At 29.4% G+C, this 15,927-nt stretch overlaps 1 protein-coding gene across 2 annotated transcripts; it reads right to left on the bottom strand.

The window, feature by feature from the left end:
- Nucleotides 1–4,299: 4,299 nt before the first annotated feature.
- LOC114374251 (plant cysteine oxidase 5-like) lies at nt 4,300–8,251 on the bottom strand. 2 transcript variants are annotated; one of them, XM_028331875.1, is made up of 6 exons: nt 8,076–8,249; nt 7,567–7,897; nt 7,300–7,445; nt 7,014–7,149; nt 4,772–4,975; nt 4,300–4,668 (listed from the first exon to the last, which is right to left on the bottom strand). In XM_028331875.1, exons 2-6 carry the CDS (start codon nt 7,664–7,666, stop codon nt 4,604–4,606), a joined length of 651 nt encoding a protein of 216 aa, XP_028187676.1. In that variant the 5' UTR covers nt 7,667–7,897; nt 8,076–8,249; the 3' UTR covers nt 4,300–4,603. The 2 variants fall into 2 exon arrangements, with proteins under 2 accessions (XP_028187676.1, XP_028187675.1); XM_028331874.1 differs by having other exon boundaries at nt 7,014–7,445; nt 8,076–8,251.
- Between the last annotated feature and the right edge of the window lie 7,676 nt (nt 8,252–15,927).

Here is a 15,927-nt window from a genome sequence, read left to right as displayed (position 1 = left end):
TCATCGTGAACACATATTCAAGTTATAACAAAAAAAAAAAATTGATTTGGTGGTAAAGAGTCAAGAGATGGAACCATAGATTATGGGTTTGAATTCCCTCTTTAACAAAAATTAACAGACTTTTTTCTTTTGTTAAATGCAAAAACTAACAAACTAATAACTAACCTTTTTTATAAAAAAATGACTACATTTCAAAAACCAATTTTATCTCACTTGGATAAAAAAAACATTTGCTAACACCAAATATAAGTTTTAATAAATATACATATTTAAAACAAAATTTTATAAAAGGTAAATGATAACTTTTATTAGTTCAATTAGTAAATTGAAAGTTCTCATGAATTAAACCAAGTCTGAAATTTCCATATAATTAAAATTTAATTATCATTTTTTAATTTAATATTGGGATCCACTAGCAACATTCTTTTATACAACTTGAAGCATATGGAAAAACAAGTTGGAAGGCTTAGGAAAAGGCTTACCCAATCAAATGAAATTGTCTTAACAACAATCTAAAATATATATGTAGCCCTACTATCTCAAAGTCAATGAAAGGAAGTCAAACTTCTAACTTGATACCTAAATAAATAATCATACATCATACATATACATGAAACTTTTAAAAGTTTCACTTAAGTAACAAATCCGATACTTACTTTTGAAAACTTCAAGTAAATAGTTGTCTTTATACCCTTCTTTGAATATATGACTCAATTTTGCAAAGTAACCTTCTCAAACTTGGTAAAACAATTAGATGCCTTTAATATTTGTTGATTTAACCAATTACACTAATCCACTAAGGCTTGCAACCTCAAGTCTATCACTATATTTTTCACTTCATTGTTCAATTCAATCCTTTCTGCTAATGACATGCTTGGATTAGGAGTATAACCTACAATGGTTGTGTAACAACCAAATGACCTAGAGTCCAAATAAAAAAGGTGCTTAAAATTTATCAACTCTTAACATTCAAACAAACTTACAATACATACAAGTTTTCTTATATAGGTAACTGACATCACCTTGGTCGACCATATAAACAAGGTCAAGATAATGGTGATCCCCCAATATTACAACATGTTCCTCAAAACAGAGACACCTCAATTCATTGTGTAGTTCTTAGAGACTCCACATAAGCGAGATGCATCCTTGTTCTAGTACAACGACAATGGTGCAACGTAAACCTTTAAAGTTAATATTATACTTGTCATTCCTTTTCTTATAAAAGTGCACTATTTGAAAGAAAAGAAAATGAATGAGGTGGCAAAAGTAAAATGGTACCTCATAGAAGCGACATAAAAATATGGTAGACGTAGCATGAAGAATTGCAAAGGATGTCATAAAGGACCTCAAGCAAGTGATTAATCACCAAGAAAAATGAAAAATGTTAGAAAAGTAGGAGACGTCGGAAGGGGAAGGAAAAATGCAAAAGAAGGAACATTCAAGACAATGAAGGGGGCCTCTTTAAAGGGGCAATGATAAAATCACAATTTACCTTGAGCTAATAAAGGTAAAACCAACCATTACTTAGCTCATAAGTGGTATAATCATAAACTACCTCAGTCACTAAACTACCTCATTTGATGACTTACATCCCATTATTACACTTTCATAATGGATGCATAAAATAAGCATGGCTCTCCACTTAAACAATGACATACATCTTATTTACAACATCACTTTCAAGTGTTATGTAAGACATATCAAATTGAATTTTGGTCTTACCAAACTTCATTGGGTTCTCATAAATATGACAATGATGTTTGCATATCTCAACATATATTGGGAATGATCATATACACCTTAATATCCCACCAATGCTTGACATGCCATGTTGGGAACAACTAATTTAGATTGACACGTCAAACTAGGGTAAAAAAACTTTAGGCTCATCCATCATCATTCTGAATCAAAAAGGAAAGTGCAATAAATTTTAAAAGTGTGAAATATTGTGCCAAGGACATCACTCATGTGTCGCATCTAATGCTCATTGAATTATCTAGTAACTTAGCCTAAGTCACCATGATGACATAAGAGACTAAAATGACAAGCTTTAAGGGATCTAACTTTTCTTTTTCCTTATAACTACTACTTGAATTACCTTATAGGGTACTTACATATGATTACAAAGGTGACATGACAATTATAAGGCTTAGTTATAGTCCATGATGTCAATAAAATGAAACTCTATCACAACCCACCACAACCAAACATATGTAAATAACAAGAGATAATCTCATTCATATATGTGAAAAAACTCAGTATTAACATTTTAGGTATATGCTATCAATATTATAGACCATTGATAAACATTATTATTAATGTAAAAAAAATTATACTATTAATTTATCATATTATTAAATAATACATTATACCATTATATTATTAATATAAATTCACAATGTATTAACTAATAATTAATTTTTATTGGAAAATTTATATTAATAGAAGCACATCTAATCACTAATATTTTTTTCTATTAGTATGTGAATTTTATTTTTGTAGAGAAAGTTTGATGGTGCATATCACACATATATTGTTAAATATGATTGAATTGAATTCTTTTTTTTTCAGAAAAAAGATTACCTAGGTTGAATCATGGCATCATCAAAAGGTTATTTTTAGACTTTTTTTTCAATTTTATTTCATTTTTCTGTTTATATTAAATATTTATGTTATTTTTATTCATAAAAATTTGACCAATAACTTACTAATTGAATAAAATAAATAAATCCATTAACACAACGCCCCACTAATCCGAATTTTATATCGTTTACTATTCAAATTTAAATTTTGATGGAGTTTTTGGGAAATAAATGTGATGTTTCCAACTCAACCTTTTCGGATGACATTTTGTGGACGAAAGGTTAGTGGGAGAGAGTTTGAGGAAATCCTAAAATGACACGTCTAGATCAGAAATAAAAAAATGCTCATGATTTTTGTTTTTGTAAAATAAAAAAGTGATTGACCGAAAAAGACAAGTCGAATTGTTGCCATTAGAATATTTGAAATAACTTAAATGGCCAAACAACGTTGTTCGAAATTTGAATGTAGTCATTTAAAATCAAATAATAATATCACCGTTTGATACGTTTATTAATATTAGAAGAAGAAAAAAACTATATACACATAAAAGAAAGAATGACGAATGAAAACTTCTAAATATATATGATGAACAAATAACTTTAGAATTTACAAGTATTAAAAGAGGGGGATAAAGAAGAAAGTAAAATATTGGTGAAGAGAATAGTTGTATTTATGGGTTTTCTAAACAAAATAAGGTAGATTGATTTATGCATAAGTTAAAGATTAACTTTTAAATGAGCTGATATGTGAGAATTTTTCTAAACTAGCCCGTGCGTAAACAATTTTAGTTTTCATTTTTTTTTTCTTATTGTATTCTCCTGCTCACAGAAAAGTTTATCCACACATACCTTAATAATATATCAAATTAAACTTATTTTTATATCTCAAAAGAGATCTCTAATTATCAAATATAACAACTAGAAGAAAAAAAAAACCTTGTCTGGATCCAAGCCTGTGATCCACCGTCTAAGAGATTATGTAGAATTAATCAACATGTCTTTAATCCAACGTCCAAAGGCCCATTTGCACATGTGGCTGTTCAGACTCCCACCCACCAAAAACAAAAATGTCACTATTAAGAATATTAACTACTAAAAAGTTATTCACAAGCACCGCTACATATTCCCAGCTAAAAGTTTGTGGCATAACTTGAACTTGTAATAAGACAAATTCTCCTCTTCTTAAATTTTCATTTACCAAAAAAAATAAAACTGAGAAAACAGAAGTTCATCATATTTTGATATGGACAGCGCCAACAAATGGTGAAGTCCTCCGTTATCAAAATATGCCTCCTACGCGGATACTATGTAAATTTTCATTTTCATTCTCCTACACTCTTCATTTTCAATCTTATCAATAACGAAAATGACTATAAAAATAAGGGCAGGTGAAAATGACAATACTAGGTTCTAATTCTATCCTCGCATACTAATTTCTAGGCTTCTATGAAGTATTTTCTTCATTATTTGTAAGAGGGTCTAGTTGATAGAAGTGAATGATACCTTTTTTTCATCCATCTCTTCATTCAGGCTAACAAGAAATGAAAGGTTCGTCCATTTCTATCAATTAGACCCTTTTGACATAAAACCATTTAAGCCAAAACAGCCTCAGGTTCAGATGAACCATAAGTTTCAGAACTGTTTTCGGCGCATACTGCATTCAAAGTGCAAAAGGAAAGCCATAATAATGCTATATCTAAGGAAGATCTTAACATCACCAAAGATCACCATGTTGATGCGCTATTTCCTCTAATTAATCTAAAAGGAACAAGTTAGAACAATGATACATAAGGCAGGATCAACATTAACTGCCATCATTTATCATAGTATGTACAGTTAACAACCATGTAAAGCAGATTCCCAAGATATACCATACCACCTGCAATTTATATCCCCATCATATTTAGTTTCTAGTCATGCCTGACTAATGTTATGTAAATACAAATTAGTTGTATCCTCCACCGTCTTATAGTAGGGCCTTTGTAAACCCCTCTTCTAACCACCAGGTTTTCAGGCGCTTAGATCTCTTCTGACCAGGTTATTTCAGATGGCTTTACCCCACTCAGCTGATCATGCTCAACACCTTCAAACAGTAGAACATGTAAGAAATTAGCATGCTTCAGAATGAGTAAAGATTGAAAGAAAGGGGGAGGGGGCTAAGAGGATCATAGAAGGAAGAAAAGCACCTGGAAGATCTTTCCTAGTTGACTTCCTGAAATATGAGCAGTGTCTTCCATCTTCTGATGAGTAAGGAGGGGAAAGAATGTCAAAGAGAGCGGATGGGGTTAAGGCTTTGAAACAATGAATGTTGCCACCTTTGCTTGGATGAAGAACTGTTGTGTTGCAGGGTGCACTCATCAGACAATCTTTCATAAGTTTTGCTGGTCTTGCTGCAAGAGTAGAAAAATCTTGAATCTCTTTTCTAGTTTAGCAAATATTTAAGAATGGGAATCAAGAAAAAAATTTGTGTTGTTTCTTGAACTAACAAAAATACTATCTTGGGACAACAGATATTACTCATCAAAAATCATCGACAGTAAACTAAACTAAACATTATTAAATTAGCATGCATCAATATGGAAATTCACAATCCTCTATTTTCGGAAATAATTTCACCTGGTTAGAAAACATTCATCCTTCCATGGCCAAAGAATAACTTAGCCACACTCAAAGCATTCTTACTCAAAAACCCCAAAATAACATCCACTACCGGAACTCTGGAAGCAGGTTTCTGAGATAAAACTACCTAGAAGAGATTCAAACACCATGCATTAATGTATGATGACATTATAGGACTGTACAAACTTGTTCAGCTAGGACTGGGTCTCTCATACAGCTCAACTAAACTGTCTAGGCTCTAAACTAATCTGTGATGCTAACATAACCATGCCTAAGGGTATGCATCTGGCCCACCATCTTAGCTACTGGAGGACTTCACTGCCTTTATGAACACTTACAAGGGTTTCACCCCAAGTATGTTCACATTTCTGCTTCCACTCCTATCCCCATTGTTGTTCTTAGACTAACTTGAGTGTCATAATGCTTTTACAGTAGGCTTGCTCTTATCCAGCCTGACCAGTGGACAACCATTGCATATTGACATGAAGCTCTCCAACCTCATCCAGCAGTCTCAAGAGTCAAGATCACCCCCTCAGCAGGTGAAGTCAGGAACCTTTATAACTTTATAAAATTCTAGAAACTACTCCACAAGAGAGAAAGATGTTCAATTTTCAAAGCCAAGATCAACCCCCTCAAAGAACTCAGCAAAAGAAAATATGTAAATATTAGAAACACAATTGGTGCTTGACATTTTTATAGTCATGCTCAAATCATAGCACATGATGTCTCCTAATAGATACCAATTTCAAGGAAAAGTACAGAGCAGATAATCAGTGGCAGTATTAATGGCAAAATTAGCCTTATATTGGCATAAAAGAAGTTAAGGAGATAGGAGACAAGAAAGTAGATAAATACCAAGTGAGCACTAAATGCAATTGATTGAAATGTCTCCAACAATTTGTCTGGTAGAAACATATTAAACTATTGACATTAGACTTAAGAAACTTTCATCCTTTGAGAATGACAATTTCTGGTTAAACTATATCGTTAACCTTGAATAGATTCACAGACAGTTTTACACCACAAAATTTCAGAAAAAGATGGCCTAAACCTTGTTCTACCTAATGGTTGCTCAAGTGCAATGCCAGGTTTTTAAGTTTCTTTAATTCACAATAAAGAAAAAGCGTATGTTTTTTTGTCACCAGTCATCTGAATAGGAAAAACATTACCAAAAAGCAACTGATATCAATGTGATTGAGAATTTGAAATAAGAAGTAAATGAAGTCAAATTATATAGCTGAAGTGCAATGATTATTCTACTTGTACTTTCCAAGATAATTGCGAGTATAATGATATTCAAACATATATCCTTATGATATTCACACAATATCAAATCGCAATATCTATATCCCCAAGCAACGTCAAATAAATATATTTGGGGGAAATCACATAAAAAAATACACCATTATATGTTTACCTTCTACTGTTTACAATGATTTAGAATGCTTTTACTAAAATTATGAAATTGTAGCCAGACAACAATTAACAGGTTGTTCAACATTTCACTGATTAATTTCATAAAAAGGGAAAGTCAATACATGATGGATAAAAAAGGTTAGATAACAGATAAAAGGCTTATAATCAGTCAGCTTAAAAAAAACATATAGCAAAGCAGTTCCAATTACCAGGAATAACTTGAGCTGAACACATGATTAAATGACAAAACATATTCAGCCAAATCACCGAAAGATAATATTTAACTGATTTTTTTTCTGGACACAACGACATCTTAGACCAAGAATCAGCAATTTAAGATATCGGAAAACAATTGTTGTTGCATTATAAAAGACTGAATCATATGTTGATCACCTTGAGATGGATCATCGAACCCAGAGTAAACCCAGCATATGACCTTACAAGTAATAAGAAGCTTGCTCAAAACAGTCATTCCGGGGTGATTATGAAGCGGGATAACAGAACCTGGAGACCTACAGAAGATTTCCATCTGCAAAAAGAAAAAAAAGACTTCTTCCTTGTGAATCCAATTGCCACATCTCAATTCAGAAAGAAATACTCCAAATAGATTAACAAGAAGACTGTCACAAGCTGTAGAGAGAAAGGGAACATAAAAGCTTAAAGAGAATTTGTCACATTCATGCAAGTGAATGTACTTAATAGAGGGTGGATAATGATAACTTCCATTGCGCCACTTTTTGCCATTGGTGCCATTCAAAGAACCTTTCCATCCACGCACCAATTGCGCCTCTTGTTCAAGACCCACATTAGAAGGCTTCAACTCAGCTGGCATAGCAACATAGTTAATTTAAAGTTAACACAAGGACACACCTTTCAGTATGGAATAACAATAACAAGCACTACATTATATATACATTGTCAAGGGTAGACAATTAACTAATTGTACCTAAAATGATTCGAACTTTTTCCAGAGCTTCCTCTGAAATGGGTCCCTCAGGAGACAAAGATGCCTTGCAGGTATCATACAATTTCTGAACAATTGGCATTTTGTAGCGACCAATTTACCGACCAATGCCTTCTTCTTAAACAATCTGAATATGCAGTGGTTGCTGAATTTTGAGAAATCCAATGAACCTAGATGGAGTTGGGTTGGAAGTAATGTGAACTTGGATCGAAAGTGTCACTTGACGTTATATAGAAAAAGTAAAAGAAGCAGCTTCCTTTCTACGCAACAACACATTTGCGTAACTGATCAGCGCAACTCCATTCCAGAGCACCTTAACAAGGGGAAAAATTAGCACAAAAGTTAGAATAAAATGAGGAGTCAGAAGCATATCATATTATGATTCGTATGTGATGAAAAAAATGCAAGAGAAGAAAACCCAATTGGGAATGATGATGGGTTAGGTGAGAAAAAAAAAATAGAGAGAGGAAGGGTCTGAATCAGTGTCATACATGAACTGATGAAACTAGTGAAACGTTGTTCTGGCTGAGGCTCAGGCAAGAACGAGGTGGGCACTGAGGACTAGGAGGGACCAGAGACCATGGCAGACAACAAAAGACACTTGCACAAAACCAGATGTCACCAGCTATGTTTGGATGGTTTTTCTTTTCCGAGGGAAACTGATAAAAGGAAAATAAATACTCCACTACTCCGGTTAAACCGTGAAACGGTGAAAGAGAGAAATAAATAACATTTATTGTTATTATTATTAATATTTAAAGCGTAAATTACAGTAACATATGCTCACCTTTTATCAAATTAGAGATAATCTCACTCTTTTTCATTTTTTTTACACTAACATAATTTTTAGTTTAAGTTTAAGAATATTACACTAACACTCTTTTCTTTTATATATTTAAAGACGGATTCTTAAGGTGCACAAGTACCATAGGTATTCCTTAAAAAAAAAGTAACATAGGTATTGTACCTTGCACAAAGTAATGTGGACCTTTAAATTTGTAAAGAGTGAATTGGGTTGGGAATTTTTAAAAGTGAGGGGCCGAAAATTGAGTCAAAGGCCTCGTTCTTACGTGAAGACGTTGGTTTTCTTATATTATTATAATTTTTAGTATATATATATATATATATATATATATATATATATATATATTTAAAGACTTCGATTATAGAAATTATAGTATTTAAGTATTAATTATTTATTTTATTCTATTTCTTCACAAAAAAATCACTCTCTTTTCATAGTATTCATTACAAAAATAATGATTTTTCTCTCTTTTTTAGACAAATATATTATTTTCTATAAATATTTTTTTACAGTGTTCATCATTGAAATAATTATATTTTTTCCTTTTTTTTGAAAAAAAATATTCGATATTATTTACTTCCTTTGTTAATATTCATTCTTTTTATAATGTATTATTATTATTATTTTAAAGCTTATAAATATTTAAATTTGTAATCTTATGACTTTATCATCCTTTCTTTTATATTAATTTGATTATAATTGATTTGAAGAATTAAATGTTATTTATAATTAATTTTTTTGTCTATGAGATAAACTTACACTACATAAGAAATTAATAATTGTTTTAAAAAAATAGAAATTGATAACTTTAATTATGAAATATTTTTTTATCAGCCTTTAGTCTGAGACCTATGAATAACTATTCTCCTTTTTTTTATTACTATCATACATTTTTTTATTGTTAGCTCAAATATAATTTTTTGACTTTTAGTGTATGAGTCTAGTTTCCAAATCTATGAACATTATATAAACTTTGCAAAAACAAAGTAAACATTAAGTTGTATCATATATTTATTAAAAACTAATATGCATGTTCAAGTAAAAGTGAGAGTTTAGGACCATTGCAAACATAAAAAAAAAAAACTCATTTTTTTCCTTTTCAAGGCTTTGATGTTAATTTAATACTAAATACATCTTATGGTGATCTCTACTTCATGCATAGCTCATGATATGTACCCATTGTCTTAAACTACCTTCAGAAGTCATAATACAACTTTTAATATCTCCATTTTGACATAAAACTGTTATGATTGACATGTTCCTTCTAATTTCTTTTTTTTTGTGAATTTGGATAAGCTTAAGAATTAACATACTTTTGTTATAGGCCAATGCTTCACACCTTCCCTACATGCTTCTAAATAAGTCTTGTTTCTTTCAAACCTGTAAAGACAAATCATTAGTAGCATAAGTAAAAAAGAACTTAGAATTTGCTTCCTAAAAAAAATAATGTAAAAATATTTAAGAATTAAATGATATTTTAAGTTAGATGTATAATTTTAATTATATTATTAAATTAGTATTTTAATTATAGTATTATATATTTAAATAAAAATACTAATTTTATATTTAAATTATTATAAAAATAAAATAAGAAATCAATCAATTAATTATATAATTAATAATTACATATATTATATATAATAATAGAATTATATATAAATGTATAATTATATTGTTAGTAATTATATAAATACTATGAAAAAAACTGCTGCATTGTCTCTTATGAATAATAGTCGTAATAAAAATTTAATGAAATTGATTAAATTTACACATATTTTGCAATTTACATATATATATATATATATTACATAACCGGCCATTTTAAAAAAAAATATTCACGGTACACAATATAGATATTAATGAATAGTATATTTTGATTTGTATTTGATTTTCGACAAATTGTCTAATTGAAACAGGAATTAATTAATTAAATTATATTTTCTTTTAATTAAAAAATAAGTTATAGCATATTTTATTTGCTTTTATTATTAAAAGTATTATTTAATGGGCATGCATAAAAGCTGGCGCACGACAATTTCCAACCGGGTTAATCTTTAAAATTTTCCGGTTCAATTAATTAATCTTTAAAACTTATTTAACTTGGGCACATAAAAACTTGTCTATATTTACAAGCATTACATTAATAGTACCCATCAAACCTTACACTAAAGATTCTCTATAAGAAAGATGAAAGTAATGACAAAAAATAAAAAGTATTTGTATAATTATACAAAATCTTAGAGAATATTATTATAATTTGCTCTATTTTAAATATAATAATATGAAATAAAATAAAAAACTATTAAAAATTATAGTGAGAATAAATTGAAACTCACAATAGGAGTGTATTGATAATTTTTTATTAAAAAATTACACTTTTAATTCCTTAATTGATTGACATCTTAGGTATATATGTTAACAAAAAATTAGGGAGACGAGAAGACGCCCATTTAAAGGTAAGAAAGCCTACGACTAAAAAAAACACTTCTTTTTGTGAGGAATATGTTTATTTAAGTTGATAACTTGTGTATGATCTATGGATTTAAGATAAATGTTCAATAGTCAAGGGTCTGTTTTTCTAGATGCATCTCTCCAGTCTCCACTAGAGGAAGCAAAGTTACTATCTTGGCAATTAATTAAATTCATCACAAACATAAGTAAATACTCTAAGTTTCCGATGTTTATTGGTCAAGTCAAAGCTCGTGACTTTTGATCTCATGTTCTTGTGGTTCTCCTTCAGATTGGTCTCTCAAAAGAGGGGACACTTGAATTACATCAACTCCATATGTTTATCTCATCCTTTTGTGCAAGTATATACTGGCTTCTTGAATGGGTATGTACCAAAATGGACTTCATGATAAATAATTTTATTTGGAAAGGCTAACTTGATCAGGGTAATCATTTGATGAGTTGGAAAATAATAACTAAACTTAAACAATTTGGTGGTCTTGGCATGCATACTATGCAATTGAACAATGTAGCTCATTTTTAGTTTCCACTACAATATTAATAAACTTTACCATCAAGTTCTCCACAACAAATTTGCTCCGTACATGACAAGTCTCTACCTTTAGACTTAAGGTTTCCTAAGTGTATAAATATATTTGCAAAACAGTTGATGCTTTCAACGATGGTTTCACGTTTTATATATGCAACGGTCCCTTTTGTTGTTTTAATAATCGAGTTGATTGAAAATCTGTTTGCACCAATTAAGGTGTCATATGTTGAAATTTAAGATGTTAAAATGTTCCTAAGATATACGATCAACAATGGATATTGGGATTTATCTTTGATCTCAACGCCTATTCTAGTAAGTGTTTGTCCTTTATTGTCCTTTATTCATGCATGGCTTATTCATGATGGCTTAGAGGATGCAGCACTAGTAAGTTGGTCTCATAGCAATAGCAAATTCTACTTCACTAGATATGGGTATATATGACTGTATGAGTGACTTTCACATCACATGGCAATGGACAATGACACAACTCATGGCTTCAAATTTATTTTTAATCCTTAAAAAATATTCTTCTTTTGATCTCTCATTTATGGAAATTTGTCTTGTATGATCATTGTTCTCCATAAAAAGTATCTCTTTTTTTGTCTCTCATTTATAGAAATAGGGACAACACACAACACATCTTGATAAACAAGACATCAAAAGGTGACAATTGTTACGGACAAAACATTGCCCTTATTTATATAGAAAATATTTTTCAAGTATAAAAGTTTTTCGAAAATATTATTTTGTGTTAATAAGTGCGAATAAATTGTTTTCACTTTCTTAAATGGGAATGAAACTTTTCGATAATAATTAATTACAAAGTGTTACTAAATTTTCTCATATTAATTTATTATAGATAGTCTTTTTCTTAAAATATATTGTTAGTTTTTCCAAAAATATTATTCGTAGCAATCACATTATGAGAAAAGTGATTGGGAAAGGGATGACATATTTTTATATTAAAAATGGTGCAATAAAAAAAGTATTTAAAATGTTATTTTTATATTAAAAAGCGAACCCGATAAACTTTTATATTAAATGTCACCATGGATTTTTACCCGTCTTTTTTTCATTTATTTAATGATCTGAATCCTTTCTTCCAATATTGTAGTCCAAATAACTTTTCTTTTGATGTGTTTTTTCTTTTGACACTTAAGAAATATTATAAAAACTAGTTTGAAGTAATTAGCTAGGAAGTTAGCTAAATTAGAACAATTTAAATCATTTCATAATATTATTTATCTCATATTTTGATAGAACCTTATCTCATTATATTAGATTTAGTCTTAATTAGATTGATATATTTTATCTAGTTTTATGAATTTAGGATCAACTTCTATTTAAATAAAATCTTATTCAAAAATCAAAACTAAGGTAAGGTTAGATATATATAATTGGTAAACCTACCCTATCCTGTATACCTTATTTGTCATTTAAATTGTGATGGTTATTTCATCGTACAAATTGGTTGGCAGTGGCGGGTCTGTCATTCCCACTAAATTTTAACATTTTCGAATAACTAGTGAGCCTATTTAGGTTAGTTTGTTTTTTAAGAAAAATGTTATAAAAAAGATTTAATTGATTACTTTTTAAAAGAAAATATCTTTATATGTAGTAAGAAAGACTGTCATTACAGTATCAAAAATGATTATTGCCACTGCTTTAGATTTTGGTTCATGAGCTGAACAGGTCTGGTCATTGTGTACTGCATGTTCATGAACAAAGACAAAATAAGCACAAGGACTGATGTACGGGACACAATAACGAGGGTAGAAAAATACCACTAACAAATGCATGTCATTATTAGCTTGTCCTTTGTTGTGTAAGTAACACTTTTAAATGAAATAATTGTAAAGATTAGCATGCTTTAAATTTTTATTCCTTCTGTAAAAATAAAAAATAAAAATCCTCTAGTACATAGTGTGCGACCAAGTAAAACACACCTTTCTATGTGTTTTCTCACATTTTAATTGCCAACACTAAAAGTTTCTTAATCAAATAAGTTTAAGAAAGTTTCACCTAAGGGCATATATAATGTCCACCTTAAAAATATACTCAAACATATTTTATGTTTTTGTTAAATTAATAAATTTTATTTTAAATTTCTAATAAAATAATTTTTTTTCTTTGCTATTTTGTTTTGATCCTTCTAACATATTTATTTTTTTCGTTTTTATCTTTAAATATACAGATTATTTATTATTAGTCCATATCAAATTATCAAATATTCTGAAAGAAACTAATGTAAAATGAACAAAATATTATATGAACTAAAATAAAAAAAAAGATATATCAGAAGAAATAACACAAAATAAAAAAGATTGAAAATATTTTTTAAAAAAAATTATTAGGAATCAAAAATAAAATTTTTAATTTTACCATAGACCTAAAACATATTTATATCAAATATAAAACAGTAATTCTTTAATTATTTTTCACTTCATTTTTTATTTAATGAAAAATTATTAATATAAATGTTATAACATTAATAACAAGCAAAAATATAATAATAAATAATTTATTCATATAAAAAATATGTTATCTAGAACATCAAGTATTAATATTTTTAATGTAAATTGATAATATTTATCATTATTTTTTTATTTTTTAATAAATGATTTTTTGAGATGATTAATTAATTAGATAAATATTTTTCTAATATTAAAATCCTAAGTATTAAGGTAAGAAAGGGTTACTTTTGGGCATGAACAAAGTTGTAAGCATGGTTGTGTACGAATGACACATGCAATCTTATAGGACATTCAAATGAAAAATAGTTGTAAGTTATAATTTTATTTTATAAGTAACATGTGTTAAAGAGCAATGAATCTTGCCAGACTTTTCTAGTAACAAAATAAAAGTGTGTCCTATATTGTTGGATGTAGGGACCAATAGAACCCCAACTCCTCAAAGAGATAATAATAATAATAATAATAATAATAATGATGATGATGATGATGATGATGATTGAGAGAAAAAAAAAGCTAAAACAAATGAGAATTTTTGGGTGCGGGTTAGTGGTGGGGGTGATAAGAAAGAGGCAAGGGAAAGAGAGAGAGAAACAAATGAACAAGACAGGCAAAGAAAGAAAAATCTTACATCAAAATAAGAGAGAAAGAAAGGAGGAATGTGTCTCATGAAGAAGATGGTTGAAGAGAGGATCCTCTGAGATCATCCTGAAAAGGCAGCAATCGAAGAATAACCATCAAAAGAAAAAGAAAATAAAATAAGAATTTAAAATTTTATTTGTTTTGAACTTTTGCTGCCTTTTTTATTGTGTCTCAATTTGCTCTTACCTATCACCCCCTTCTCAACAAACATTGCATTTCCTCCCTATGCACAAGAAAAATAATCGCAAGAAGGAGACTTCTTTTATTGCATATTTTTGTCTTTTTTGCATGGTAATTTTCTCTCTCTCTCTCTCTCTATATATATATATATATATATATGTCAATACTTAATGACTTCATCCCTATACTCACCTTTTTTTTTGCCTTTTTATTGTTGATGTTAACGCCAAAAAGCTTGTTTTTGGTGGGGTTATTCCATTTTTTTATTGTTATGATGTTGGTTGGTTTTTAATTATTTTAACCGTATTGAAATTCATTCATTTTGTTAACTTTTCTTATGGATTGATTTTATTTCAGCTCCATCAATTGTTGAAGAAATATTGAGTTGATTCATTTATGTCCTTATTGAGCAAAAGCTTGTAACAAAGAGATAACATTAAAAACAAATGAGGGATCTTGAAATGATCTTCAGACCTAAACCTTCAATTTCCATGTCTTTCATTGTAATGTAAGTTTTTCATAGTTAGTAAGTTTATTTTGCTTTATCCCAATAGATTGAAGGGTTTCTCTATATAGCAAAAAACCTGACAACTTTGGATATTATATCATACAACGCCCTGGCTACCAAGGAATATAGACATTGCCTTAATCACATTTCGGCATTGGCTTTCCCAAAGAAATGGAAATGAGATGGAACACATTTGGATTTTGTCTAAGAATTTATATTTGCTTGATCTTTCTGTGGGGAAATCAAGAATGTTGGTCCATTAATAATGAAGGTGATTTTCTTGGACTACTCTTTTAACTTTCCATTTGTATAAAAACATTCATTTCCTCGTATCTTGATTTTATTTTGTTGGTTTTATTTGGAATGGAAAACCTAGGATTGGCTTTGTTAGCGTTTCGAGCAAGAATAACTAATGATCCCTTCAATGCTTTGGTGAATTGGAATCCCAATGATTGTGACCCTTGCAAGTGGTTGGGCGTGCATTGTGTAGATGGTAAAGTGCAAATGATGTAAGTTCCTTTAGTTATTCCCTTTCATTTTTTTTCAAGTATTATAGTGAAGTAATATTTTTTAATAATAAGTTCATTTTATTTAGTTCCTTTAACAAAAAATTTATTGTTTGATCTTTAAATTAGACAAATTTTTTATTAAGATAAATGTGTTGAAGAATTTTGTGCTGAATTTTATGCATTTTTGTTCTAGTAGGGAGTTAAAAGGGTTATCTTTGGAAGGGACATTG

This window comes from Glycine soja, chromosome 11 (genome assembly GCF_004193775.1).
Source record: "Glycine soja cultivar W05 chromosome 11, ASM419377v2, whole genome shotgun sequence".
NCBI classification, from domain to species: Eukaryota; Viridiplantae; Streptophyta; class Magnoliopsida; order Fabales; family Fabaceae; genus Glycine; species Glycine soja.
Note: the sequence above shows the minus strand (reverse complement) of the source record. Positions and strands in the feature narration are given on the sequence as shown.